Here is a 25,512-nt window from a genome sequence, read left to right as displayed (position 1 = left end):
TTGAGTCCCCGGGACCTATCACACACCTGGTGCCCTCTACAGCTCGGCCACCGCCTAGTCTCTGCTCCTCGGGCAATTAAGCACCTGGGAGCCCCTCCTGTCGGTAAAGCGGGGACAGTAATATCCGGTTGGCTGGTTACGGGAGGTTACACGAGGTGAAGGTGCGGGGCGCTCTGCAGGGTGCACAGTAACTGGCGCGGAGCAAACGGGAATAATAGTCCTATTAACGGCCCTTGTGACTGTCGTAGGGGCCGGCGGGAGACGGTAAGGTCGTCAAAGGTCCTGTTTTCGGGGACACCTAGCGCCCCACCCCGAAGCGACGGCCCGAGGCCCGGCGCTGGGAGCGAGCGGCGGGAGCCGCGGGCGGGAGCGCGCACGGAGAGCCCCCGCCCCCCGGGAGGAGGAGGGGGCGCGGCCCGGGAGCGCGCGCGGCGCTCGGCCCCAGGCGCCGCCCGCGTCCCCGCCGAGGCGGCCGCTTCCCCGCGTCGAGGGCGTGGCGGCGGCTCCGGCTCTGCCCTCCGCCCGGCCCCCGGCGTCTGTGCGCCCCCGGCAGCGCTGGTCGCCGCGTCCTGGTCCCCGCAGCTCCGTCGGGCGGCCCCGGCCTCGGTCCTGCCTCCCGCAGCGGTGAGCGCGCAGGTGAGTGTCCCCTTCCCCGCGAGGCCGGCGCAGGGCCTCTCCCAGCAGGTGTGCAGCCCGGGCCGGGGCGCGGGGCCCCTAAAAGTGAAAACAGCGGCCGTCGGAGGCGCCTGGGAGGGGTGGGCTCCCGTGAGCTGGGGGCTCCCCCGAGGCGCTGCGGTTAGGACCCCCGTCCAGCCCTCTCGCGCCCAGGGTCTTCTCTGGCGGTGTGGGGGGGTGTTCCTGGTTGTCCCAGCCCCCCCCCCCATCACCACCACCACCACCAACACCAAGCTTTCTCCCTTCCACCTGCAGTTTTCTCCCACAAACTGACTTTTCGAAAAGCTGGCAGGCCCGCTCTTCCCCTGGAGGGAGGAGAGGTGCAGTTGGTAAACCCAGGCCAGGAGGTGGAAGCCCCCCTGTTCCTCCAGGGCCCCTTCCCCGCGATGCGTGGATAACCGCCGAATGCATTTATTCTGTGACTTCTTGCAACCTGTTACCTGCCCCATCCGCTCCCTGCACAGGTAGAGCAATCATTAGTGACCTGTTCCAGGTCGCTTCGTTCCAGCTTCCGTGCAAAATCTGATCATCTCCTTTAGAGATTAGGATTCTAGAGTAGGGAGCAATTCACAGTGTTTCAGATACACTCTAGGATTAAAGTGATGTTTTGGTATAGGGCTCAAAGCCAAGAATATTCGATTTCCCTCATTGAAAGCTACCCAGCACAATACATTGTTTGAATTTTGCATGGAAGTCTGCATTTAATAGAAGTCTCTGATGTACTACTTAAAATACCTTAAGACTAATCTCATTAGCTCTGGTTCAGTATATTAAACTGTAAAAACATACTATGAAGACTCGGGGTCTAGATGTTTATGCATCGCACAAATTCATTCTTCTGCTGGAGAGTTTATGTGGTTTATTCTAGAAATGGACTTTGGATGCAGGAAGACTGAAAAAAGCTGGGAAACTCAGAGTACCATTACCCATATCATCAGCTTTACATTTCATTTCACTGGCAAACGGTTTCCTTGGGTAGAGATTTCTGTGCTTTTATGGGAAAATAGGATTTTTCCTGCTGTTGAAATGTAACACTTGTAAAGCTTTAAAACGTGAACATTAGGGTAAGAAATGAGATTCTGTCTGATGTTGTAGGAGTTGTTGGTCTAAAGAAAAACCAAACCTTGGTGAAGAGTAATGTGACTTAGAAATGTATTCAGCTGAAGCTTGTGAGATAATGGCAGCCGGGGCAATCAGTGGTGTTTGCTTCTTGGGCCCCTGCCCCAGATACCATGGAAGGTAGAGGCTGGTCAGGGATCTCCACTTTGCTCCTGGAAGGTAGAGATTATATTGAGTAGAAGTAAATTATACACAGCAAAACAAATAACATGAGACTTTCATGGCTGTACTTAAATTATTCTTTAAGGCCTGTTATTATTTTCTCAACAGTTTATATTTGTTGTTTATTTCTGTTTTCTCTCTCATGCTAACAGATACTACTATTTCTGGGGCAGCAGGAACCTCAATTGTAACAGGACCAATGCTAAATTAGCAGCAAAAACAGCATAGGTCATGAACACACCCAAAATATAAAAAATCTAATTTTCACCTTTCTTTTTTTTTCCTTTTGCAGTGCTGGGGATGGAGACTCTCAAGTGGTAGGAAAGTACTCTAATGCTGAGTTACATCCCCAGCTCATAATTTTCACTTGCTTTACTATTGCACCAATTTTTTTTTTTTTTTTTTTTTTTTTAATCTCAGCTACTGAAAATGGTAACATTTTACCTGTAAGCGGGAAATGAGAAGAAATGAGAAGATAGAGGCTTCGGGATAGACATTCAGAACCTCCACATTGTCAGTCCTGAGTGGCCTTTTAGAAATTTAAATTATAAATTCAAATGAGGTACACATTTGCTTCCAGGACTGTTGTAGCATTTTGAACATACCCAAAACATTAAAAAGTGCATCTGGCTAAGGTATTAAAATGTTCCCCAAATTGGAAGCATATTATTTTCAAAAAATTATTTGTTCAAAAGCCCCAAGGGGAATTTACCTTTTTCTTATCAGAGCAGAAAATGCAAGATCAACTCCGCGTGCGTGACATTTTGCTTTGATGGATTACTTTTGTCACAGGGCTTGTCATAGTGCAGCAGATGGTTCTGCTCCTTGGAGTTTTTCCACTCATTTGATGTTTCCATGAAGAAACAATTTGCCAGAAGCCAGCCCCAGCTACAGTTGCGCTGGAGATGATGCTAAACCCTGATTAGCTCAGACCTTTGCTTACAGAAGCTGGAGGATGTGGGTTCAGCATTTCTGCTGGGCGGGTCGAGATTTCCCTGGGTTAGTGAACAGAGGGAGAGCGTGGTCTTGCAATAGAGTCGAGTAGAGTTGGCAGAAACTCCAGTAACAGCCTCAAAGAACCAATGGGCTTCTGCGGTTTTTTCTTTGTCCTAGTGAAACATAGTTTACCTTTTAAACAGCAGCTGAGTTACCTTAAATGACCTCCCTCCATATTACTGTCTTTTTCACATGTAATTTTCTGATGTCAGAAAATTATGTAATGGTTGACAATGTTGAAAAAACCCTCCTGGTTTGTCTTTAGCAAGAGAACCAAAATCTGAATGATAATGTCTCTGATATTGTATGCGTTGTATGGTGACCTAAAATTCTGTAAGGCCCCTAAAAAGGCACTGTGGCCTTTTCCCTAGCTCTGTTTTTTAAATCTTCAAATGTTTTCATTCTGGAATCAGATTACTATCACCAGTGGTAGTTAAGGAGCTCACATTGTTGATAAGTCTGCTAGTAAACAGTTTTCTTGGTGATACAAACTTAGTTTTATTTTTGTTGCTTTATTTGTTTTTAATTTATTTTTGGTGTTTGGAATTAGATCATTTGGAGATATGTGTTTTTCTTCTTTTTGTTTTTTTTTCATGATTTGAATATCAGTTCCACCAGTGGTTCAGATACTATTGGGGTCCTTTCAGCCCAACAGTGCATTAACTCAGATCATGCTTATGTTAATTAATGAGTAAGCACAGACTATATGCAAAGTATTATTCTGGATATGAGCATGTATTCTCTCATTTAATTCTCCTTACTTAATTACTATTATCTCCTTAATTATTCTTACTGGGTGAGGATTACTATCTCCATTTTATAGTTGAAGAAATAAGCAAAAGAGTTCATCTAACATAGAGTACTTAAGGAGCCAGAATCCAATCCTAGGAAGGCTGATTATGGAGCCTGAATCTTTCTGGGGTATACTTAAGGACTGCTCAGACTTGTCTTATAGTTACTGTGGCTTCTTAGTAGTCTGTCCTTTTTAAGTATGTTACAATTTGTGAGTGAACAAAATGTAGCAATACTATAAATATTACTGAAATGTTTTGGTATAAATACAAATAAATTAATAGTAATCTAAAAACTTTGAAGGGACAATGTTGGGATAACTGACAAAATTTGAATATGAGCTGGGCGCAGTGGCTCACACCTGTAATCCCAGTGGCTTGGGAGGTTGAGGCAGAAGGATCACAAGTTCAAAGCCAGCCTCAGCAAAATCAAGTTGCTAAGCAACTCAGTGAGACCCTGTCTCTAAATAAAATACAAAATAGGGCTGGGGATAAGGTTCAGTGGTTGAGTGCCCGTAAATTCAATCCCCAGTACTTAAAAAAAAAAAAAAAGAATATGGATTGTTAATTAGGTAGGATTATATTGATGTTTTTGATACTTTAGGTTATATAAGAGAATGATCTTGTTCTTATACATTGAAGTCACTTGGGAGGAAAAGGGTATATACTTCATCTTATTTTCAATGGTTCAGAGCATGTGTATAAAAATAGAGAAAAAGATGGGCGTGGTGGCACACACCTTTAATCCCAGTAACTCAGGAGGCTAAGGCAGGAAGATCACAAGTTCAAGGCCAACATAAGCAACTTAGTGAAAACCTGTCTCAAAAATTGAAAGGACTGGGGATGTAGCTCAGTGGTAGAGCACTCTGGGTTCAGTCTCTAATATATGACCAAAACACATGAAAAATATTTCATAATTTTTTTTTTTTAAATAGAGACAAAGAATGATAAGGCAAATGGGCAAAATTGGTAACTCTGGGTAAAGACTATTTAGGAGTTCCTTGTACAATTCTTATAACTTCTGTTTGAAGTTCTAGCAAAAGAACAAAGTTAACTCAAAATTGAAGGTAGAAAACAGGAAATGAAGGTATATCATTCTAAGATTTGTGTGTGTTTTTTTATGTTAGAGCACAGGAAACAATCCTTCACCTATTTCTTCTTTTTAGGGTTGGAGGAGGGAACTTGAAACAAACAAAAAAGTCTTATCAAACATAGCCTGGGGGCTGGGGGAGCTCAGTGGTAGAGTGTGCATACCATGCACAGGGCCAGGGCTTGCTCCCCGATACCACACACACAGAAAATGAGCTCACTTTCTCAAAATCTCTCCATCCAGAACCCCCCCACACACACACAACTTATCACCCTCTTAAAAATCTAGACATGATATTTTCTTTGCCTCTTCATAATGGGTTGGGAGAGGAGCAGATAAAAACAGTGTCACTGGAAGTTAAATGGGGCTGGTTTTGTCACGGCCATGGTGTGCTGATGGGACTGGTTTTGTGTTGAGCTCTGTAGCCCAGCTCACACCTGCCTGTCTGGCTTTGTCCCGCCACCCCCTCCACCCCGTGCACCGCACCCACTTGAGAGCATGTGACCTGTGTGCGTGCTCATCTTTTTGTCTCCCTGGCTGCGCTCACGCATTGTTGGCCTGGCGCGGAACACACCCGGTTCTTTTCCTGCGGAAGCTCTGTTCAACCTGAAAGTCTCACCACAGCCTCCTCTGAGAGCCTGTCTCTAATCCCATGCAGAATTAAATTTCCCTTTGTCTGTGCTGACGTGCCGCCCGTGGGGTCGTCACGGTGCTCTCTGCTTCTGTTGAGGAGTCCTTGTTAAGCCACGGTGGGCTGCAAACCATGCCAGGGCTGGGAATTCAAAGGCACTCACAGTCTGTAGGCAGGGGCGATTTGCAAATAAATGATCATAATATAGAACAGAGACGTGAGGGACTCTACACGTGACATCTTGGCCTCAAAGATGATAAGGAAACCACGGTGTGAGAGCGCACCACCCTCCTGGGGCCCCCGAGACTGGAGATTTCTGGCGCCATAATCTAATTAAAGGAATAAGTGCAAAACAATTGTAGGACCTTCGAGCTTCCCAGAAAGATATCTGTTCAGTGGAAAGCCAAACATACAAGCCTAGAACTCAGGAGAAGGGCCTGAGTCTGGGCACAGACATTTGGAAGTTTCCAGTGCTTATACCCAAGAGGGGCCGAGGAGCAGCTCAGAGTCTCTTGCAGCTTTTTCTACCCTGTTCACCCCCGTCCCCTGGTGGGGCAAGCAAGATTCTGCCCTTGCTTCTCCCACGGCCTTGATCATGTCTGTGATCCTGACTCTCCAACATGAAAATATGGAATATTTGAGAGAAAGGAGCTCAGAGGAGGTGTGACGAACACGGAGAGGGGAAATGGGAAATATCCTCTACCTAAATGAAGCCATAGAGAAGGGTCTCTGAGAATAGGAGGACACATCAGCTGAAGAGGAGACCTGGGGCCAGAGAATCACACTGCAGCAGTGAGCCCTTGGAACAAGGGCAGGGCCCTGCCTGCACAGGCCTGAGAGAGGGGTTGGTCAAGGAGATGGGTGTGGCATGATGGAAGGAAATGGGCAGGAAAGCCGTCGTTCCTTTGGGAAGGGGAGGCATGGTGCTGTCCTTCCTGGCTCAAGAATCAGGTGAAATGAGAGACAGCGCCGGGGCACCCCGCGGACCACAGGGAAACTCGGCTGAGAAGGCTGGTGGGTGAAGCTCCCTGACGGACAGACCCCCCGGGAAGATGGAGGAGGAGGAGGAGCAGGGGGAGTGGGCGGGGCCCGCGCAGGTCAGGTGTGAAGGGCGGAGGCGGGGCCAGTGCAGCAGTGCGGAGGCGGTGGGTGAGGAGGAGACCTTGGGCCTGAGGAGCTCTGAGAGTGGACAGGGTGGGCAGCGAGGTCGTGTGCGGCAGTCACAGCTGAGACCTGAAATCCTCGTCCTCTTAGAACTTGCTGCTGTCCGTAATGAGGACAGTGGGAGCTAAAAGATGGTGACGGACGCCCAGCCGCACTGAACTGGGGCGCGACAGGTGGCGAGGGACTGTAAGAAGGCAAATGGGGACGGCTCTTTCCAGGAAGTTGGTAGGAAAGGTGAAGGGTAGAAGGGGGGAAGGGAGAGTCCGAGGTGGGGGTGTTGAGCACCTGTGTCAGCCCAGGAGGAGGAGCAGCAGGTGCAGGAGGAGGGCTTGAGCAGACAGGTCAGGGGACGGGATGCTGTAGGAGGAGCCCTGAGGATGGCTGGCACCCAGGAGGGGACATTCTTGCTTGGGCCGGGGCGCCATGAGGATAAGAACCATGTCCCATTCATCCAGTGTTCCCCAGTACCAAGCAGCAGAACTTTTTAGAATTAGTCTTGATTAATATCAGAATAATGGGGGGTGGGGAGAAACCCTATTTTATCCTATGATGATCATTCTACAAATAAAAGAGAAAAATCTCAGGAGCTGTTGAGGTGGCCTTACCCATGATCACTTAGTGTTCCTGTGCCTCAGGCACTCGTTCTTAAATGGTATGTTGATCTTGGAATACGGGGTGTTGGGGGGACCTGTGTAACACGCGTGAACAGCAAGAACAGCTTCTGCTCTGGTGTTTAACAGAGGGACCCTGTCGCCTCCAGGTCTTTAACTTAAATTCGTGATGTTTAATAAAAGTTCAGAAAAAGGACGTCTTTTCTATTGCCTTTTATGTTAAAACTTTGCCACCGTAAATATTTCCAAGACGTATTTACAAAGACTGACTTCATAGAGGACTTTTGGTTCTGAGTAACTGAGGTCTTGAGAGAATACGTCAAAAAACAACCCCGTTAAGGCGAAGCAGCGCATCAGACCGTACTTCAGGGCACAGATGGCGAGCGGCTCTGCGTGGGTTTGATTCTGCTGTGCCTCTTTCAATGTTTTAGAGCTAAAATACAAAACAAATATGTGCAGGCAGTGCTCGTTCACATTTTTTTCTTACTGCTGCTTGTCAGCCAGTGAACGGGTTGATATGATCCTCCTTTTCCCAGTGTCATGGGAAAACTCTTGGTTTTTTCACGATCTGTCATTACCCTGTGAAACCTGCTGAACAAATCAAATCAGCACACATAGAATTCACCTGTGAGGGCTGGCGGACGTTGGTTTGAAGGCTGATGGATCTTTCCTGGATAGAATGGCTATACCTGATGAACTGCTGTCTTGAGACCAGTTGAATGGAACCTTAGGTGGCACTCAGAGTTTTACCTCGGTGTTTTCTTCTTTTTACCTGTAGGTGCCCTATTGATATCCTAAGAACTTGAAAAACGGAATAGACCTGCTTTTAGGGGATGATGCTAAGGGACACTATGAAATCTTGGAATGACAGCCAATCAGACCTCTGCAGCAGTGACCAGGAAGAGGAGGAAGAGATGGTCTTTGGTGAAAACGAAGACGACTTGGAAGAGATGATGGATCTAAGTGACCTGCCTACCTCACTTTTTGCTTGCAGTGTCCACGAGGCCGTGTTTGAAGTCCAGGAGCAGAAGGTAGGCAGCATCCTGTCCACCCTGAACTTCTGGCCTGGAGAACATGGGTTTGGGGGAAGCCCACGTTATTGATCCGAGACAAATTCAACAGAAAGCATGTCAGACTTTAGCCCTTCGTGTTGTATTATAGAGGAGTACAGTTTACACCAGATACATAGGGAATGTTTAAAAACCAGCCCCTTCCCCCAATATTGTGAGAAGCACTAGCTTTTGTGGACTTCAAATAAGTCTTATTCAATCTACTCATTCATTTATTCTTTCTTTTTTGGAGACTGTAATTAAGGAAAAGCTCAAGATTTTCATCTTCCTATTCCAGGGGAATACTCATAAAAGAAGGAATTGCACTTTTTCCTGGGGCTAGTTACATACAGCCAATTAGGACTAGTTAGGATTTCATTGTAGCATCATTGTTAAAACATTTTTTTGTTATTACTTTTGATGACTCATATGGGGAAAAATAATTCAGTTTTTTTTTGGGGGGGTGGGGAGGTACTGGGGATTGAACTCAGGGGCATTGAGCAACGTCCCCATACTTATTTTTTGATGTTTTATTTAGAGACAAGGTCTCACTGAGTTGATTAGGGCCTCACCATTGCTGAGGCTGGCTTTGAACTTGTGATCCTCCTGCCTCAGCCTCCTGAGCACTGGGATTACAGGTGTGCACCACCACACCTGGCCTCAGTTTGTTTCTTTAAAAGTTACTCTCCTTTAGTTCATTTGTTATTTACCTGGAAAGAGGTTATATGTGGGAGTGTGTGTGTATTTTTCCACCTTAACTTCAAAAGCCCATAGGTCTTTTATTTATTTATTTATTTTTAATCTTTTGTTCTGGGGATTACACTCAGAGGTGCTTTATCACTGAGCCACAGCCCCACCCCACCCTACCCCACATTTTTTTATTGAGACAGGGTGTCTCTAATTTACTGAGACTGGCCTCAAACTTAGGATCCTCCTGCCTCAGCCTTGCAAGTTGTCGGGATTACAGGTGTGCACCATAACACCTCTCTAAATAAGTCCGTAGGTCTTAATCTCACAGAAGTAATGGATTTCTGCCGCTGCTCTGCGTTTCCCATGTTCTGATCTTCTTCTGAAAAATACCTCACTGCCCCTTCTTTCTGTCTGTGCACTCAAACTCCTTTCTTCCTGAAGTGGAACTTAGTTTAACTCAGTCCACGCCTGAGCACCTACAGTGCATGAGGCACCATGCCAATTGTTCGCAGTTAGAGCATGACCCTTCTGTGTCCCAGGGATGGCCATCCGTGGTGATGTAAGGTGGCATGCTACCACTCTGGGAAGCGCTTGCCAGTGTTCTGAGGTCTCCAAGGAGACAGGATCACACCAGGTGAAATCCAAGATCTCCAGAGGACGTGACATCAGTGAGGAGCTGTGGCGTTGATTTTTAGCTGGAAAAGAAGAGAATTGGGGCTAGAGGGAACAGAAGGAACAAGAGAACTGCGTCAGGAGGTTGGGCACACTAGGAAGCAGAAGGCATCCTGTGTGGTTGGCAGAAGTTGGGCTGGTGGCGCCATCGTGCCCAGTGTGGGTCAGTGCAGGAGCATGCCTTCCCTCGGGTGTGTTCCCTGCAGGCTCCCAGCAGAGGAACGGCCATCCGAGCTGTGCGGAAGGTCAGCTGACAGTAGAGGTGGAGTGGTAGGAGGAGACGGGTTCTCCAAGTAAACCTGCCTACAGATGACCCTCCCTGTGATGGAGCAACCGGGGGTCACCATCCTGAATTTTGTGTCTTTGGGGGTCATTTTAATTAATGAATGCTATTTCCTTTTTTTTTTTTTGTACCAGGATTGAATCCAAGGGCACTTAGCCACCAAGCCCCAGCCCCAGCCCTTTTGGTATTTTATTAGAGACCGGGTCTCACTGAGTTGCTGAGGGCCTCACTAAATTGCTGAGACTGGGTTTGAACTCATGATCCTCCTGCCTCAGCCTCCCAAGCCGCTGGGATTAGAGGCGTGCCCTGGGTTCAGTCACAATTTGGAAATTTTGAAATTGTCTTTCCTAGTTTTCTCATCTTTTTAAGAGCTCTAAAATTTTTATATTATAAACAAGTGAATCTTGCTGATTGATGTGAGAAACCACATGTATGACCCCCAGCCCTTCTTGTCACTCTGTGGGTGATTGAAAATAGTCCGCCCAAATGGCTCCCATAAATGTGTGCTGTGCAGGCCTTCTTCCTTGTCACCGCCCCTAAGCAGCGCTCTGTGACAACTATTTACATAGCATTTGCATTGTGTTAGGAATTTTAAGTAATCTAGAGAGGATTCAAAGTAGATGGGGGGGCTGTGGCTTATATGCAAACACTACCCTGTTTCACACAAGGAACTTGAACTTGCAAAAACTTTGAGAAAGTTTTTGAGAAGTTCTTCAAACCAGTTTATCCCAAATTTATACTCACAAGAATTCTTGCAAGAAACCTCACAATCTTTTTTTTAATATTTATTTTTTTAGTTTTAGGTGGACACAATATCTTTATTTTATTTTTATGTGGTACTGAGGATGGAACCCAGTGCCTCATGCATGCTATCTCTGAGCCCCAGCCCAAGAAACCTCACAATCTTAAGCCTGTTTCAACCTTTTCTAACCACAATCTAAGGAGTTTTTAACTTGCCAACGGGGTGAGTCCTTGTTGGTTTTCATTTTTTAAATAACCTGGGGGTTGTATCTAACCCAAATTCATATCAAAAATCATCTCAGCGGAAGTTCTAGTAGCAGCAGCAATTCAGCAGACTTCACCTTGTAGATAATTCCTAGTCATGGTGACTTTTAGACAATCATTTTATCAGTGATGTCTGAAATTGTAAAATACACACACACATACGCACACAGAAAGATCATCAATTAGACATAAAATGTGGGTAAAATCAAATGGTTACAATGTCAGTGTCCTGTTTGGCTTTATTTTTCTCCTGGAATCACCAGTATTTTGTTTGCAGTGCTAGAGATTTAACCCAGGGCCTCACACCTGCTGCTCTACCCTGAGCTACATCCCCAGCCCTTTTTATGATTTTAAGGCAGGGTCTCACTAAGTGGCTGAGGCTGGCCTGGAACTTGGGCTCCTCCTGCCTCAGCCTCCCCAGTAGCTGGGACTACAGGTGTGCGCCACCAGGCCCGGCTCTGGAATCACCTGTTTATGCAGGTGATCCACACATGTGTAGAACTCAGGAGTGGACACTTCTGATGGATTTCAGACAAATCCATCCTGATTGCAATTAAACACTTTATTTTTAAAAGAACTTTTTTCCTGACTTGAAAAGATTTTTGTCTTTATGGCCATCTTATCATTAAAACCAGCTTTCACATCCTTCCAAGTGGCACTAGACCAAATAACACAGGTGCCATGACCACATAAAGGTAAATTTGCTGGATTTGGGCTCTGTTTTCATCATTGTTTCTTAAAAACAGAATGCACGTGAGAGGAGAACTATTAACCCAAAGAAAATAAACCATAAACATTCTTATTTCCTCGGCAGCAGGTGGCCGCACTCTTCAGGTGCCAGCGAATAGCAGCTCCGTCAGGATGGCTGCGGGTTAGTGCTTCACTTTTCTGGATTTGGGTTTTTCCCAGCACGATGGCATTTCTTCTTTGTTGTATTTTTCCCTTTCTTAAAAGAAGGAAAAATTGGACTTCTGATTGGAGCACGACGAGTTTTCAGAATATATGTTCTTACAAGGTGAGCCTTAGGTCTGAGTGTCTGCGTGGATTCAGTAAATGGTACTGGAAGAGAGTCTCTGTGGATAAAGAATGACTTCCACTGACCTGCTCTCCACAGGCCATTTTATTTGAGTGTTTTCCTCACTTTAATGGGGTATCTCAAGACATCTCTGCTTGATCAGGGACACTCAGCATCTGGTTGAGCTCCCAGGGCAGAGTAACACCTGTAAGTGTTTGTGGGATGGATGGACTCTGTGCACTGGCTGTTGGTGATTAACCATGGCGTGCTGTGACCAAGAGACAGAATCAGGAGCAGAGGGAGGTTACGTCGTAAGTTGGAGACTTAATCTGAAATTTATGATCCCAGATACAGTGACCACATTCTTTTGGGGTCTGTGTAGTCATGTGCACTATTTAAATTGTTCTATATAAAGAAAAATAAGAAAACCAAGTGGCATTTGGAAGTTAGTTAAATGAGCCAATTCTCTGGTCTTCAGACTAAAATCAGTTATCGGGTGTCCCAGCACTGTGTTCCACCCAGAAGTAAAATCGTTTTGAGAAAAGTGATTTGTTGAAGGGGCAACTCAAGGGAGAATGTTCCTGTTACAGTGAAATGTGTTTTTTAACAGCCTGAAACATCAAAAGGTTTCAATAAATGAATGTTTGATTGAATCTATTGTGCTTTTCTGGCCAAGAGCTCAATAGATTTAGTTAGCTTCAAGGCTACATTAAATATTGGAGAATCACAGACATTGAAAGGTAGAAGAAATCCTGGTCAAGGATATCCAGTGGGCTCATGATCATGGCTTGTTTTAGAACTCCTTTTTCACTTGCACACTGAGAACTATGAAACCTCAATATGGTCGTCCTGGGTGTCTGTAGGGAATGGGTTCCAAGATCCCCATGGATCCCAAACTCTGTGGGTGTTCTTACCTGAAAGGCAGAGCCTGCGCACATCCTCCTGTGTACTTAGTGTCACCTACAGATTCCTTATGATGACTTATCAGTGCAAGGCTGTGTAAGTAGTTGTTACACTGTATCGTGGAGGGAATAATGAAGATGTTTGTAGATGTTTTTATAAACACAACTGTCATAGACCTAACTATATTTTTAGTCTATGGTTGGTTGATTCTGCAGATGCAGAACCTACCGATTCAGAGGTTCAGCTATTACTACCCAAAAAATTTAGATTCCACTCAATACCTATCAAAATCCCAAAGTTGTTTTTTTTTGTTTTTTGTTTTGTTTTGTTTTGTTTTAAGAAATAGAAAACCCCAGCTAGGTGGAGTGGCACACCTCTATCATCCCAGCTACTTGGGAGGCTAAGGCAAGAGGATTACAAGTTTAAGGTCAGCTTGGGCAACTCAGGGAGACCTTGTCTCAATGTAAAAAGGGTGAGGAGGTAGCTCCGTGGAGGAGTGTGGGTACAACTTCCTGGGTTCTGTCCCCAGTACTGAAAAAAAAAAAAAAAAAAGTGGGAGGACCTGTCTTTGCCCTGCATGAGGTGGCTCCGGGTCTTCGGACATGTGCCCGTTGTTTTTTGGGTAATTCTTTACTTTTTAGCACATCTTGATATTCAGGATCGCTTTGTGCCTTCCCAGCCCCTGCCCTGTTATCAACCATTTCACTGATGACTTTCGGTGAAGTGTTTAGAAATCAAGGTGTGGGAGGAGCTGTGCTCGCTTCTCTTGGACGGTCACTGTTCCTGGCCTCTCACTGGACACAGCTAGGAAATGTAGAGACATATTTACAGGTGCCATGTGGAACCTTCTCCTCCCAACTCCAGGAAAAGCTAAAGGATATGTTCCATTTTTCTCCCTTTTCAAATTTATGACACTTTTCTCTCTTTTTTTTTAAATACATATTTTATTTTTTTTAGAGAGTAAATTTTTTTTTGTATGTGGTGCTGAGGATCGAACCCGGGCCGCACGCATGCCAGGCGAGCGCTACCGCTTGAGCCACATCCCCAGCCCTATGACACTTTTCTCTGAGAGAAGAAATTTGCTTCCAAATTCACTGGTTCAGTCACCTCCCCCACTGTGTCGCTGCCACCACCCCCTTCCTGTGTGTCCTGGGCCACCTCCTACACCAATACCCCTTCTACAGGGTTCCTGCCTGTGTGTTCCCCCTTCCCCTCTCACCTGGCCTGTCCTCTGGCCCCTCTGCCTGGACACCCTCCCTCTGCATCCTGTGCCGGGCTGCCCTCCCTTGGACATGCCGTCCTCAACCCTGCTGGGCTCCGACACCCCATGCCAGGCCACCCTCCAAGTGATCCCTCTTTTTAGCTGGGATCCCCACTGTGACCCCCAAACTGCCCATCAGCATGTGTCCACTCCATCGAGTCGCCCCATGTAAAGCTTCCAGAACAAATCTTCAGGAAGAGTCAGGAAGATTTTTTTCCAAAAAACCAAAATAATGCGCCTCCTTTAATTCCTTCCCATGGTTGTGTCTGACGGTCCTTCGAGTTCACCTGCCTTTGGAAAGATGGGTCTCCCATCCATCCTCCCGTGTGCACGGAAAGAAACTGTCAGGAGGAGGGTGAGCCTCGGTGCCGTCAGCACTGCACTCGGCCACCTGGGTTCCTCACTCTCCCCGGCTTAGCCCATGAGTGGGGGAGTGGAGGGACCTCCGGAGAGACCTGGATGAGGGGCCACAGAGAAGCAGACGACCAGAGACGGGTCTCCAGCCCTCTCCAGTCCCCGGCGCCCAGGCAGGCCGTGGGGACTTATATGACCCACCTGGATGAAGGACTGCTGCTCCTTTTTCTTGCTGATGTTGATAACTTCACATCAGCCTCTGGCTGGGCTTTAGGTGAGCGAAGTTCACTCTCCTGGCTGACGAGGCCCTGGTGGCAAGCCACCATCAAGGCCATCGGGAGCCGCTCACTTTAACCAACAGAAAACAAAACCAAAAGATGGAATTAATAAGGTTAAAAGCCGCAGAAGTGACTGTGCAGAGTCTGACTGTGGAGCAGCCTGCCGCACGCCCCTCCACCAGGTCAGAGCTCACTGCCCAGGGGCAGGGTCCTCTGCTTCAGGGTGCTCAGGACCACAGGAACAGGGCTGAGGATCCTAGGAAGTGGCCAGTGATGTCACTGGTGGTGGTGTACCTTGTCACCCGTGTACCCGAGCCTTCTGGAGGACAGTCTCCCAGCTGGGCGGCCAGCAGTGGGTGGGACTGTTAGGAGGGGCGAGTTCTGATCCTACATCAGCGACTCCCCATGCCCGCGGTCTAGTTCATCTAGTGTCATCCCTGGACATTCGCCTCCTTCCGGGGACCCCCGTGGTACAGAACAGTTTTTCTGCGGCTGGATGGGCCCGTGGACCCCTGCAAGAGCTCTTTCACTCATTGTCCTCACAACAGCCCCTGGAAGTGGGTGTTGCTATCATCCTCATAACAGGCAGGGGACTTGGAGGCACAGCCAAGGAAATCCCTTGCCCAAAGTCACACAGCTGTATAGTAGAGCCAGGACAGGGTTCTGTTGCCGTGCCGATAACAAGCTGTGGACACCACACACCTTCCCAGAGTCACCTGTCCAGGCTGTGGGCTCCTCCCGAGGCCTTTTTTTGTGGCCTCATGTCTGAAGCAATGGGCCGTCTCTTCTGGACACAGGAGTATTTTATCCACACCAAAGGCGAGTGGCAGAGCTGCAGCCCTCAGGAAGGGATCCTCTCTGCTCAGAGGAGGTGGCTTAGGTATGAAGCCTGTGCTCAGTCACCGAAGTCACAGAGGTCATCGGGTTGATGTCATCGTCTCTGACAGGGTTGGCCAGCATCTGAGGCAGAGGCCTGCACTCCACTCCGGGAGCAGAGGGGGGGTGCAGGACCTGGACTTTCTCGGGACAGGCAGAGGCCGTGAGGGTCGGGGCATCCTGCTGAGCAGCGTGGTGGGTTTCCCCGTGCAGCTGGCGTGGACCCTCCTGGCTGACCTGGGCATCTGACCCCGGAGTGTATGCGGCAGCGGTCTGCAGGACCCAGACAGCTGGTGGGTCCTGGAGCAATGTGTGTGGTTTGCAGGAGGAAAACTCGCCTGAGTGCTTTTCTCACCTGTCTTACGATGGTACGTTTGAGCTCAAGGGCCTGGGCAGGTTCCAGCCAGAAGAGTTTTGTGGGCTACTTGAGACTTCAGAGAAATGCCTGCCTGCCCCTCCAAGGTGCCCAGCAATGGCCAAAGTAGCCCAGCAGGTGAGCGAGCCGAGGTGGGCTTCATAACTAAACAACCAAACCACCTTCAGGCTCCAGAACAAAAACCAGCTGTCAGAAGCAGGGATCTTGCTTTCCCAGCACTGCAAAGCCCTGGGTTTAATCCCTCGCATCGCAAAAAAAAAAAGCCTACTTGTGGATTCTCAGACCTGCGGTTCTGAAGATTACATGTCTCCAGTAAGTGTTTTCCAGAAAGACCAAAAAAAGTGTTCTTTATGGATGGGCCACATGGCTTAAGTGCCACTGCGTGGGAACAGTGCCTTCAAACCTTGAAAACAGCGTGTGCGTGCAGGACTCCTGGCGCAGACCTGACAGCTGCCTAATCAGCCTAGCTCTTAATGCCCGGCCTGGGTGTGTGGGCACCTGGCCTGGGTGTGCTGGGCGGGGCTACGTTGCACCCCTTTCTAGGTGCGTTTTCTAGGTGTTCTGAGGCTACCGACGCTTGAAAATAACTTCTGTGCTGATGGGTCTTCTCTAGATTAGCTACAGAAGAAAGAAATTTTAACAAGCAGAATGACTACTAATATCTAAGGATGTGTTGTGGCCAGAGCCACCTTCCTGTGCTCACAGCCAGCTTGGTGACGGGCACTCAGGAAGCAGGCTCTGGTCCCACAGGCTGTGCTCGGTGAGGCCGAGGCCCACGAGCCTCCTCTGTCTCCGCAGCTATAGCCTCCCCTTCCTGCCTCCTTTTGTTTTTCTGTGTGCATTGGTTATTAACTTGGCGAAAGTGTCCAGTGTGGTGAACTGTGACAGACTCTCCCTGTGACCAGCACTCCAATCAAGGATATCTCTCATCACCACCCCACCCTGAGCCAGGCCATGAAGTGACTTTCTGGGCTGGGGTGTAGCTCACTGGCAGAGTGCTTGCCTGGCATGCACGAGACCCTGGGCTCAATTCTGAGCACTGCAAAACAAAAATTTTTAAAGAAGAAAAAGATCTATCGTGGTGACCTTTTTTGTTGCACGTGGTGTAGAGATGACAGATCTGGGGGGCAGGTTGGGGAGGGGGAAGCATAGCCCTTTAAAGATTTGTGTTCCAGTAGGCAGAGTATTTACAAATAGATTAAGCATCAGAATACAAATAGGTAGTATTTTGTATATTCTTGAAATTTGATTCATTTACATGCTTCTTTCTGATCTGGAAAAATGTTGAAGCAGCATAAATAAATAAGATACTAGAAGGTTTTGAATTTCTTTATATGTTCTCCCCTCTGTCTCTTTTGAATTCAGATCCCAGAATTCTATAAGGGCTCAGATTACCAAAGTTTTCAATTCATCATGCTCAGCTGTACATGTGCCATTTTCTGGCCAGTCAAGTTCTTTCCTCTGGTTGTTTTAGTAGGCAGTAATGATTGAGAAGAAACAAAGGCAGTGTCTTAGTTTGGGCTGCTATCACAAAACACCTGAGGCTGGGTAGTTTATAACAATAAACAGGTATTGTTTACAGTTCTAGAGGCTGAGAAGTCCTAAATCAAGGCTCTAGCAGGTTTGGTGTTTGATGAGGGCCATTCCTCATGGATGGCACCTTCTTTGTGTCCCCAGTGGTGGTCCTCAAGCCTCTTTCATACAAATGTTAATCCAATTTATAAGGGGACCTGCTCCTGACCTAGTCACCTCTTACTGCTGCCACATTGGGGGTTAGATTTCAACAGGAATTTTGGAGAGACCCAGACCTTAAGACCACAGTAGATTCTTTGCCTGTCACCAGGCAGAAATGGAGGCCTTGCCCATGACATTGAGGAGCCTGCAGTCCCTGTCCCCTGTAGAAATGTATCACACAGGATGTGGCAGTATCCTGCCTCAGGGACCAGAGATGACTTCACTGGCGAGTGGGCGGCAGCTCCGCTTCCCACCAGGGAAGTCCTTCTTCCTGCTGGCTTAGTGTTGAGGAGGGAGGGTCTCGCTGCATCCAGGCAGGGCAGAGGGGTGCAGCAAGGCGTTAACACAGTCGCTCCCTGGTGAGATGGACAGACACACCACTGTGTCCTGTGTCCACATAGGGCAGCGGGGAAGGGTCCAGAAGACCTGCTTGGCCCACCTCCCGGGAGGCCCTGTGGGGTCCCGTCGCCCGGCTCCCCAGGGCTCTTCTTGAGTCCTGGAGAAGTTGACCACGCGTCATTCCTTGGCATTTGGGGACATGGTCTTTGGTGTACTCTCGGCTGCTCAGGTGCCGCAGGTGACTTGGAGGCAGCCTCTGCTCTGCGGCCTGAGCAGCCCGGGGTCTGGTGTGAGGCTGCGGGTGCGGTGGCCCCGCTGACTCTGCTGCCTGAGGGGCGCGCTGGTGGCCCCTGGAGGAGCGTGGCTGAGGATGATTGATGTTGGGGTCCCCATTATTGTATCTGAAGGATGAAATACATTTTTTAATATTTTGAAGGATGAAATTTCTGGAGGAAACGTACCACCGTTCCCTTACGGCAGGTGATGCCAACTTCATATTAGGAAATTCAGAAACTTATGAAAGTGAGTTACTGCAGAAACCGTTCTAAGGAGAAAAATCATAATTTGGTGTTTGAGCTGCTAACTGCAACGGTCACCGCCCGTCGGGTTCGTTTCACTTTCCCAGATCCCATCCTTCCTTCTGTCCCCAGGCTTCTAAATCCCTTCTGTGACGTCAGGGGCAGCCTCCGGGAGGCCACCTACTGAGGGCCTTTACTTTCCCTCAGTTAATATGGCTTGAGCATCCCCAACCCCCAAATCCCAAATGTTCCAAAATCCAGAACTTTCTGAACATTGTGTTGGTGCTGAAAAAGTTTTGACTTTCACAACATTTCAGATTTGGGATTTGGGGATTAGGGATTTTTAACTGGTAAAGTCTGTGCAGATATCCAACCTGAACGACTTCTGCTCCCAAGCATTTCAGAGAAGAGATACACAACCGCTAAGTTTTGCCGCTTACACAATGTTCAGGTTTCTGCAGGACCTCCCTCACAGGCAGATTCCACATATTTCATAAACCGTATTTATGCTACATAAAGGAGAAAATGAATATGAAAGGGAACAAACACAAAACCTAGAAAAACTTACTCATCAACTCTTGCATGACTTCGTTTGTGTATAATTGTGTGTGTGCGTGTGTGCGTGTGTGTAAAGCCGTATGCACCCTGGGGACCAAGGCCAGGGTCTCTTGTGTATTGAGAATGTTCTCTACCACTGAGCTGCAGCCTCACCATTTTTAAAAATTCTTGATTAAGTCACAGGTAATGGGATTTAGCAGGCAGAGACAGGATGATCCGTCACTACCATCTGCAGGGTACTTTCAATTACAGTGTGTTTCTGGAATGAGAAAAAAATTGTTTTGAAGGGCAGTAGGAAGAAAAATTGATACAAGTAACTTTTTGCAAGGTAGTGTGGGTCATGCCGGCATTTTGACACAGGAAAATCCCTTCTTGGGAGGTATTTGGAATAAATAGTAGCAGGGCGCATGCCTGTAATCCCAGCCTCTCTGGGAGGGTTAGGAAGGAGGATTGGGAGTTGGAGGCCGGGCTGGGAAGTCTAGCAAGACCCTGTCTCAAGAAAAGAGACAGAAGGAAAGCACTGGGGGGTAGCTAGGGTAAAGTCTCCTGGTTTAATCCCAAGTACCAAAAAAAAAAAAAAGTCCTATTATTATCCTGGACAAAGAAAACAATTTATGTGCAGAATGACAATATTTCACCAGCCATGCTTCATTAGTTTCGGCCTTAATGTCCCTTTCTGCTGTGTTCAGTACCGATGTTTAGCTATCACTCATGGAAATTTTAATATTTGCTTACTGTTTAAAACATTTAAAATAAGCTACTATCAAGAATGAAATGTGCTGGGCCCAGTGGCCCATGCCTGAATCCTGGCGGCTTAGGAGGCTGGGGCAGGAGGATTGTAAGTTCAAAACCAGCCTCAGCAATGGTGAGGTGCTAAGCAACTCGGTGAGACCCTGTCTCTAAATAAAATACAGAATAGAGCTGGGGATGTGGCTCAGTGGTCGAGTGCACCTGAGTTCAATCCCCAGTACCCATCCCCCAAAACTTAATGTAATGTGGTTTCACAGCATCTTCATTCCAATTTTTTTTAAATTAGCAAGTCTTGAAACGGGTGCTGAGGGAACAGTGAACGCCCTTAGAAATGATAATAGTTATCAACTTTTCATGTGTTTACATGTTTTCACTTAATAACGGATGTGCTATCTTAAAATTCTTTGTCTATGATATGTATTTGTTCATTTCACTTTAATATATGAAAACAATATAATAACATATAAAAACAATATAGTGACATATAGTAACAAAAATAGGGTTTGTCTTAAAATCGACCTTCTTTTAAAGCTGCTTCTATGACATTGAAGATCCAGACGTAGTACCGGGTCTAGCATGCGAAAGGGTACCGCCGCCCTAGAAAGCAGTTTGGTAGTGTCGGAGAAATAAATCCCATACCTCACATACATTCAGCCCTTCCACTCCAGGTATTTGTCCCAAAGAAATAAAAACCAAACACAAAACCTTATGCCCAGACGTTTACAGCAGCTTTACTCATAACAGTTCAAACCTGGAGACGACCCAGGTGTCTGTGAGCAGGTGAGTGGATGGGGACCTGTCTGGCGGAATTCTGCTCAACATCGGAACAAAAATAGAACTCAACCACATGGCTGAATCTCAGAGCAATGACACTTAGTGAGAGAAGCCACATTCCTCCCAAAAGGAGCGCATACTGTATCATTCCATGTAGAAAATGCAACCTGATTATAGTGGGGGGAAGGACAGCGGTTGGCAGCAGGGTAGATGCTACCTCGTGTGACAGTCTACATGTGAAGAACTTTATGTGATTAATTAATAATTATGTTGAATAAGGACCTACATGTGAAAGGCAGAACCACAAACCTTAGAAGGCAGTCTAGGAAAACATTGTCATGGTCTCTGGGTGTGGGAGAATTAGGGCATAAAAGGCACAGAAGGAAACCCTCATAAATTCAGAAGTGTTCAAATTCAAAATTTCTGTTTCTAAAAAGGGGGAAAAGAACCACAGATACTTGTGGCCCATACAATTGACAAAGAATTTATAGAACTTCCACGACTCAATTAAAAAAAAAAAAAAAAAGATGACCCAGTAGAAAAGCAAGCAAAAGACATGGTCAGGATGTAACCTGTTCTTGTTCAGTAATTAGCTGTCACGGGTGGGGCCATGCCTGGGGCGGGGGGGCTGAGGCTGCCGAGGGCCACAAGTTCGAGGCTGGCCTCATCAACTTAGACCCTGTCTCATGCAGTGATATGGGGACTGGGGAGGTAGTTCAGAGGCAGAGTGCCAAAAAGGAGGAGGAAGGGGAGGAAGAAGAACCCAAATAATCAATAAATGTGAAATGAGGCTAAGCCTTGTTATTATTCAAGGAAATATGAGTTATTGTCATTAGAGTCCATTTCCTGTCCCTACCTCTAGTGGATAAAGTTTGGTAGTTTAACTGTCAAAGGTAGGCAGATACAGAACAAGCAGAACACATACCCGCTCTTAGAGAAGAAATGGGTACGAACATGTTGGAAAACTATCTAGCATTATCTAGTAAAGATGTGCCAACCCAAGGCCCAGAGTGCCACGTGTACCAGTAGAGAATCTCATACATAAGGGTAGCAACATCTTTGTACAAGAAAGTTCACAGCAGCACTGTAGTAGGAATAAAAAAATTACTGGAGGCATCCAAATCACAACATTTGTTGGAACGGATAAACTGTGGTATGGCTCTACCATAGAATACTAGACAGCACTGAAAAAGAACACAGGAACAGAGCAATAAGGAAACAAAAACACAAGTTGTAGAATATATACAGTGTGATTCCATTTTTAAATTTTTTTTTAATTGTAGGTAGACACAGTAACCTTTATGTGGTGCCAAGGATCAAACCCAGTGCCTCATGTGTGCTAGGTGAGCACTCTACCATTCAGCCACATCCCCAGCCCCTGTGTGATTCCATTTTTAAGGACACAGATAAACATTGTGCAACTATGAAAAGAAAGCAAGGGAATATTCACAAAATTCCAGAAACGGTTAGGGTGGAGGAACAGAATATGATGAGGAGGTAAACAACTCAGGCGCTGGCGACTTCAAAACAGTAGCAATGTTCTTGTTCTATAATTAGACATGTTTGTAGCATATTTATACCTTATATTTATAGCATTCAAACCTACACAGTATTTAATAAGGTCCATTTTATTTAAAATAAGTATAAATTGCAGAATTTAGCATATGAATTTGAGGATCTTAAATCTCAGGTGCCTGCAGGAGAATTATGCTCTTTTTTTTTGGTAAAAAGATAATGAGTTTTACCCCAGTACTTCTGTTTAATTATTTAAGTTTCATTTCATTAAATGGAAAGTGGCTTCCTTGCAATATATTGTGTGCACTTGGAACGTAGCCTTAAAATCTGCTTCTTCTCTTTCCCCCCATTCTTTGGACCCTGCTGTTCCTCAATTTACAGGAGAGATTTGAAGCACTTTTCACCCTCTACGATGACCAGGTTACCTTTCAGTTATTTAAAAGCTTTAGAAGAGTCAGAATAAATTTCAGCAAACCTGAAGCAGCAGCAAGAGCTCGGATCGAACTCCATGAAACAGACTTCAACGGGAAAAAGCTGAAGCTGTATTTCGCACAGGTACGTCTCGGCGTGGGGGACCTGCTCTCTGAATCTCTCCACCTCCTCCTCTTCTGTCTCATCAAATCAGAGGTTTTCAAAACAAACCATCCCAGCCAGCAAATAATGTAAATTTCCCTTTGTTTTATAGGTACGTGGTCTAATTTACCTTCTGAATATACTTATCCTCCTAACCTTTGTTTTGCTGAAATGGTAGGAATTCATTTTTCTGGCAGCACTGTTCAATGAGGGCTCTGTGAGGGTTAAGCCCTGGGACCCTATGGTTAGTGAATTAATTTGTTCCCTCTGTATCTGGCACTTAGGATGCGACGTCCTCCTGAGATGTGAGAGAACAGTCTCTCAAATCACTTTTCTGAGTTTTGATTTCTCTGAGGAGCCCTCTTGGAAAAAAACTGCCAATCCAAGGGATGGCCAGGAGGGGGCGCAGAACCCTGCGGGAAGGCTCGGCTGGTAGTGATCCCCGGGCCAGGGCTCTCATTCTCTGATCCTGCATGGGTGCGGCTCTTTAATAAATCAGTCTTTTTCTCAAAGGAATCAATGAAACAAAGGCATTAGATCTCATGAAGTGTATTGTTTTATCTTCCAAAATAATAAGTATCCCCACCCTCCCCGAGTCTGTCTTCTAAATGAAAAGCGAGAGGTTTGTCATCTTGCATTCCCAGTGACCACCTGAATGAAAGGGAGGGCGAAGTCAGATGCACGGTTACCTGTCTTCTAACAAGGGGGCTGCGTCAGTCGAGATAACTGACCTATAAAGAGAAGCGGGTGGTTTGGCTCATAGTTTGGAGGTTTGGTGATCACTGGCCCCTGGCTTTGGGGCCTGTGGTGAGGGCAGCACCTCGTGGCCAGAGCTCAGGGAGAACAGGGCCACTTGCCTCATGGCCAGAAGAAGCAGCAAAGGAAGAGGCGGGGGTCCCCTGTCCCCTTCAAGGCACTGGCTGAAGACTGCCATTAGTCCCCACTTCCGCGGCTCCCGTCTCCCAGTAGCGCCCCCTGAGAGCAGGCCACACCGTAGCTCACCTCACCTTTGGGAAGTGGTTCCTGCTGTGCCTTTCCCTGGTCATTCATTCATTCTCCTCAATGAGCACCTGATGTACGTGGCCCCCTACAGTGAGCCCAGCGGAGCCCCCCCCACCCTCCTGGGGCTGGAAGACGCTCAAGGGAGATTTCACATTTCCTCTAAGACAGTGTGACAATTCGTGTCATGATGGCAACGAAGAAAAACCGCCCCGTCCGCAGAGTGGCTGTGAGTGTCTCCCTTCCTGCAGGTGCAGATGTCCAGCGAGGCCCGGGACAAAGCCTACTTACTGCCCCCTCAGCCTGCCAAACAGTTCCTCATCTCCCCTCCCGCGTCGCCCCCCGTGGGGTGGACACAGAGCGAGGACGCCATGCCCGTGATAAACTACGACCTGCTCTGCGCCGTGTCCAAACTGGGGCCAGGTAACCAACTTTGGTTTTTCCCGTTTTTGTCCCAAGACAGTCTCGCCAGCCTGGGTTCAGATTCCTGCTGTACATTTTCCAGCTCCGAGATCCTGAGCGAGTTCTGAAGCCTCAGTTTTCTGAGCCTTTGTTTCTTTGCTCTATAGAGATAACCCTAATGTCCACGGTGATTTCAGGGATCAACTTAACACTGCATGACACTCAAGAGTTCTGGGTTTTTTTTTTTTTTTTTTTTTTTTTGATGATACCAGGGATTGAACTCAGGGGTGCCTAACCACTGAGCCACATCTGCAGCTCTTCCCCCCACTTTTTAAGTTGTATTTAAAGACAGGGTCTCCGTAAATTGCTGAGGCTGGCTTTGAACTCATGATCCTCCTGAGCCACTGGGATTCCAGGGCTGCACCACCAGCCCGGCTTAATGTCTTCACTGTTACAAATTCTAGGACCGGTGTTAGCTGCCTGCTCTCACTGGCCCCGTCATGTACCAGAAGATGACAACGACGTTGTATCTCAAGGAACTGGTTGTCGTGTCATCCCTTCCGAATCGTTCTCTGAGCTTCCATTTGTGACCGTGCCTCCCTGATTTCTCCCCGCCTGTCCCATCCCTTTAAAGTGACGCAGACACGGATTCCGTGCTAGCTGTCCGCCCAGGACGGCGCCTCGCCTCTCGGAGGGGCTTGATCAGAGGAGGGGCTGGGAATTCTTGAGACGCGGAGCCACCTGCTTGGCTTCTGAGGTCCTGGGGTAGGTGGCCGGTGCTGCCCGGAGCCTCACCAGCGCCCCTGGGGGACGCTGACGCCGTCGTGAAGTGCCCCAGGTTCTCGGTATTATTCCTGCCCGTCGGGGGCATCCACCTGCTGGTCTGCGAGACCTCAGGCCCCGGACACCGTTGTATATAGAGCCTGACGTCATGGAGTCTGTAACACCAAAGCAAGATGAGGTACTCTGACATGGGGTCTGATGATTTTTTAAAATCATCAATAATAGAAATGCTAAAAGGACAAATGTCCGAGGGACCCGCGGTTCTTCCTGCTGAGGATGACGCCTCGGGGCCCTTCTTGCCTCCACAGGGGAGAAGTACGAACTGCACGCGGGGACCGAGTCCACACCGAGCGTGGTGGTGCACGTCTGTGAGAGCGAAGCTGAGGAAGAGGAACCAAAGCTCCCCAAGCAGAGAATCACCCAGACCCGGCGCCCCGAGCCCCCCAGCGCGGCGGGGAAGGAGCCCCAGGCCTTCGACTGTGCGCTGTGAGGCCGGCGCCAGCCTCCGCCGCAGCGCTGGCCGTCGCCTCCAGGGGGCGCTGTGGCCCCAGGGCGGGAGGCTGCAA

The 25,512-nt window shown here is 47.5% G+C and overlaps 1 protein-coding gene across 1 annotated transcript; it reads left to right on the top strand.

Moving 5' to 3' along the window:
• The first annotated feature begins 483 nt into the window (after positions 1 to 483).
• On the top strand, positions 484 to 25,512 carry Rcan3 (RCAN family member 3). Its single transcript, XM_076863203.2, has 5 exons — positions 484 to 636; positions 8,018 to 8,270; positions 22,571 to 22,744; positions 24,013 to 24,184; positions 25,255 to 25,512. The coding sequence occupies exons 2-5, from the start codon at positions 8,073 to 8,075 to the stop codon at positions 25,434 to 25,436; spliced, it is 726 nt and encodes a 241-aa protein (XP_076719318.1). The 5' UTR covers positions 484 to 636; positions 8,018 to 8,072; the 3' UTR covers positions 25,437 to 25,512.

The sequence above is a fragment of the Callospermophilus lateralis genome, chromosome 7, assembly GCF_048772815.1.
Source record: "Callospermophilus lateralis isolate mCalLat2 chromosome 7, mCalLat2.hap1, whole genome shotgun sequence".
Taxonomy (NCBI): domain Eukaryota; kingdom Metazoa; phylum Chordata; class Mammalia; order Rodentia; family Sciuridae; genus Callospermophilus; species Callospermophilus lateralis.
This window is presented reverse-complemented; position numbering and strand designations above follow the sequence as displayed.